Source organism: Suricata suricatta, chromosome 10 (genome assembly GCF_006229205.1).
Source record: "Suricata suricatta isolate VVHF042 chromosome 10, meerkat_22Aug2017_6uvM2_HiC, whole genome shotgun sequence".
NCBI classification, from domain to species: Eukaryota; Metazoa; Chordata; class Mammalia; order Carnivora; family Herpestidae; genus Suricata; species Suricata suricatta.
This window is the reverse complement of record NC_043709.1, coordinates 9,049,859-9,053,861: the sequence shown is the minus strand read 5'-3', so window position 1 is coordinate 9,053,861 and position 4,003 is coordinate 9,049,859. Positions and strand designations below refer to the sequence as shown.

The window sequence follows — 4,003 nt, the reverse complement described above, 5'->3', positions numbered from 1 at the left end:
CCGGGCAGCCTGGGGGCCGTAGGGCCGCGGGGCGCGGCGGCAGCCCCCGCCACTGGAGCGGGTCCCCGGCTTCTGGCTCCCGGGCTGGGCGGGGCGGGGCGGCCTGCCGGAGTCTCGCCTAGACGCCCGTCGCTCCCCACCCCTGCTGGCGTCGGCGATGTTCCGGGGCGGCGACCCGGCCTGCGGCTGCACTTCTCAGCTCTCCCCGCCCTTTCCCCCCCTCTCTGGGCCGGGCTTCTCGAGCAGAGTGCTTTCGAGAACCTGGACTAGCTACTCCTGGGTTGACCGTTTTATGTTTGCCTTAGCACGCTGTTCACCGGGTGATTTCAAAGAACCTGACCGAAGCGGTCGGGCGTCAATTGTCTTGTTTAGTGGGCCCGCCGCCCCGCACTTCCTTGGGAGAGCTGAGGGTAAGTGCCTCGCCCGGAGTCACATTTCAAGTGGAATAGAGTCCGATTTCAGTGCCTGGGTGTCGAATTTCGGTGCCATACACTGAGACCACTGTCCTCTCACCCTCGGCCTCCCCGCCCTGAGCTCACCGGGGCTGACACAGAATCCTCTCTGGGTTTTATCAAGGTGTTTAGTGTGTCAGGAAGGTTACCTCCCAGTCCCCAGTGAATTTTTCCACCCGTCACCTACCTCTAAGTCATGGGACAGGCATCATCCACCCTCGCTGCCCTTCTTTGGTATTTTTGTTTGGGAATTGGAAAAACAAAAAAATAAAAAGATCATGCAACTCATTTCATTTTTAAGAAGATTTTTAAATGTTTATTTTAAGGTTTATTTATTTTGAGAGAGTGGGTCAGGGGAAGAGAGAATCACAAGCAGGCTCCTTGCGGTCAGTGCAAAGCCAGATGTGGGGCTCGAACTCCCGAACCGTGAGGCCATGACCTGAGCCAAAGTGGGGACACTGAACCAACTGAGCCACCGGAGCACCCCAACTTGTTTATTTCTTTAGCCCTGTTACAACAGGACTCTCCTAACACCATTACAGTGACATCCAGTTACCACTTTTTAAAACTGGCTTCCGTGCTTACGACGTGGTTGGGAGCCCTACCCTAATCCAGACAACTTTTAAATTTTTGTAATTTGTAAACCATCTAAGAGTTGCAGTTCCATTTTCATAAGATTAGTTAATGGAGGCTTGTAAGCACTGTTCAAATACTTCACATATGTTTATTTTCTGCTAACTGTGCCTTGAGGTAGCTGCTTCATTTACTTAAAAATTTTTTTTTACATTTATTTTTGAGAGAGTGAGGCAGAGCGTGAGCGGGGGAGGGGCAGAGAAAGAAGGAGACACAGAATCTGAAGCAGGCTCCAGGCTCTGAGCAAGAGTTCAGCACAGAGCCTGAAGTGGGGCTTGAACCCACGAACCTTAAGATCATGACCTGAGGGGCACCTGGGTGGCTCAGTCGGTTAAGCGTCCGACTTGGGCTCAGGTCATGATCTCACAGTCTGTGGGTTCGAGCCCCACGTCAGGCTCTGAGCTGTCAGCACAGAGCCTGCTCAGATTCTGCGTCTCCCTCTCTCTCTGCCCCTCCCCTGCTCACTCTCTGCTCTGTCTCTCAAAATAAAATAAAGACATTAAAAAAATTAAAAAAAAAAAAAGATCATGACCTGAGCCCAAGTCAGACACTTAACCGACTGAGTCACCCAGGCACCCCATTTTCTTTTTTTAAGAGGAGACAACTCAGGGCCAGAGAGGTTAGTTGGAAGTCACACAGCTAAGTAGTGGACCCAGGATTTGAACCTAGGCTCTAACCTGTCTTCAAAAAGAGGATGTAAAAATGGGTAGGGAATTCCCTTCCCCAAATGTAATTTTAGATTTCTCTATTCAAGTCAAGAAGCACATACTCTTAAGAGTATTTTTTCTGGGCAAGACCTACGGTGAGAAGGGCATGTGTTGTAGTCTACCAATAGATGTCAGCACATCTGAACTTGAATCCTTTCTGGAAGAGCCAGTTGGTAAGATGCTGAATACCAATTATTACTCTAGATTACTAATGCTTGATATTTGGCTTTCCTGCCAAATCAAGATTTTAATGTTTTTCACTACCTCATAGAGTAATAGGTAGGATAGCTGTGAGCAATGTAGCCAGAATAAGAAAAGAAAAAATGCATTCAGAGAACTGTTACCAAGACCTTTGGAGTTGAACGACTTCTGGTCCCAGATTCCCAGCTGTGTTTGTGCACATAAGACTTGATTGTAAAAAAAAAAAAAAAGAAAGAAAGAAAGAAAGAAAAGAGGGGCGCAGGGGTGCCTGGGTGGCTCAGTTGGTTAAGCGTCCACCTTCAGCTCTGGTCATGATCTCAAGGTCTGCCCTGGGTCCATGAGTTCAAGCCCTGTGTCAGGCTCTGTGCTGACAGCTAGGAACCTGGAGCCTGCTTCCAATTCTGTGTCTCCCTCTCTCTCTGTCCCTCTCTCTCTCACACTGTGTCTCTCAAAAATAAACATTTAAAAAAATTTAAAGGCAATTTTAGTTAAAAACAGGAGCAAGTGGAAGTTGCCTTTTTTTTTCTTTTTTAAATCAGGTAGATCCCTAAAACTGAAGGCCATTTTGAACCGACTGTTACTAAATCCTGTATTCCAAACCCTAGATCTTGGATATGTTACTTACTGTCTCAGTGGCTGCTCTTTCTTGATTGCTGCCTGAGACGAGTGGCCAAGGCCAGATAGGCAAGTTTTGGGTAATCTCTAATTTTATCGAGCGTTTCAAACGTTTGAAACCGGGAAAGACACCTAAAACTTGTGCTGATAGTATTTTGGACAGGGGCTTTCCACATCCGATTCTACTCTGAACGAATCATCCATTGGAAACTACCCTCACAGACTCTAGATCTTGGCTTCGCAGCTCACAAATACGGTGAGGTAGTTGGGTATTTTAGCTGGTTGCCTTTTTTTGGTCCTGTAATTGCTCTCTCCGCAGAGGCAGTGAATGGAGAATTCTCCCTAAGGTCAGCGTTTAAATAATTGCCTCGCTCTGCTGCTATAGTATTCCAGGCATCGATCCTACTATTAAAATTGCCTGGAGATTGCCAGCACGTAGGATCTCGATCTTGCAGGGACTGCCCGGAGTCATTGAGTGAAAAGGAGGGAGGCGCCTTGTGCAGTTTACTATCTCGGTGGGCCGTGGCCTGAGGCGCGGGACCTGTCCGGTGACTAGATTGGGCCTTGCCCCTGTCCATCATCGAAAGCCTCCGCGCGCCGACTGTTTTGCAGTAAGATTTGGAAACTGAGCACCGCCTATGGGAAAGGGGGAAGTGAGGGGCGGCGAGGGTAAACGTTGTGTGTGTTTCCCCATTCATTGGATGGCTGCTATGTCACTCATACTCTGCCCATTCCCGTTGGCTGGAAGGCTACAGGCAGGTAGCGTGGACGCGATGCTGCCCTCTCCCGAGCTGCGATCCAGGCGCGTGACGTCTCAGACTTTTGTTGTTGGGGTTTGGGCCTTATTAATTATTCATTAGGTACCTGAAAGGGCTGCAGTGATTGGTGGCTGAGAGGCCCGGTCGATTGTTTCTTAGCTAGAGATACGTGTCACTCTCTACGCGGCTGGAGAAGTTTGGCATAAATTATCCAATGAGGGGCGGGGCGGGGCAACGCATAGATTAAGCAAATATGCCGAGGAGGGAGGGGAGGCCGGCTACGAATTAGCCTAAGTTATTAAAGATGGCGGCGGAGCGAAGTCGCTCCCCGATGGACTCGCCGGTCCCGGCCTCTATGTTCGCCCCCGAGCCCAGCTCCCCGGGGGCGGCCAGGGCCGCGGCGGCTGCCGCCCGGCTCCACGGCGGCTTCGACTCGGACTGCAGCGAGGACGGCGAGGCGCTCAACGGCGAGCCGGAGCTGGACCTCACCAGCAAGGTAGGCCTGGGCGCCGGCGGCGGCGGTGCTGAGGGGACAGGTCGGTGGGCCGAGCCGTCTCCGGGACAACGGCGATGGCGCCGGCGGGGGAGAGGGGGCCGCGGGAGGGGCCGGGCCGAGCCCGCCCACCTGCTGGTGCGA

General features: G+C 51.4%; 1 protein-coding gene across 1 annotated transcript in view; it reads left to right on the top strand.

The window, feature by feature from the left end:
- Positions 1–3,605: 3,605 nt before the first annotated feature.
- The window catches only part of GTPBP1 (GTP binding protein 1), a 23,719-nt gene continuing 23,321 nt past the window's right edge, over positions 3,606–4,003 (top strand). Inside the window, exon 1 of the mRNA XM_029953885.1 lies at positions 3,606–3,862. Coding sequence (XP_029809745.1) covers positions 3,671–3,862 — 192 coding nt within the window. The 5' untranslated portion in view covers positions 3,606–3,670. The remainder of the gene's footprint in view (positions 3,863–4,003) is intronic.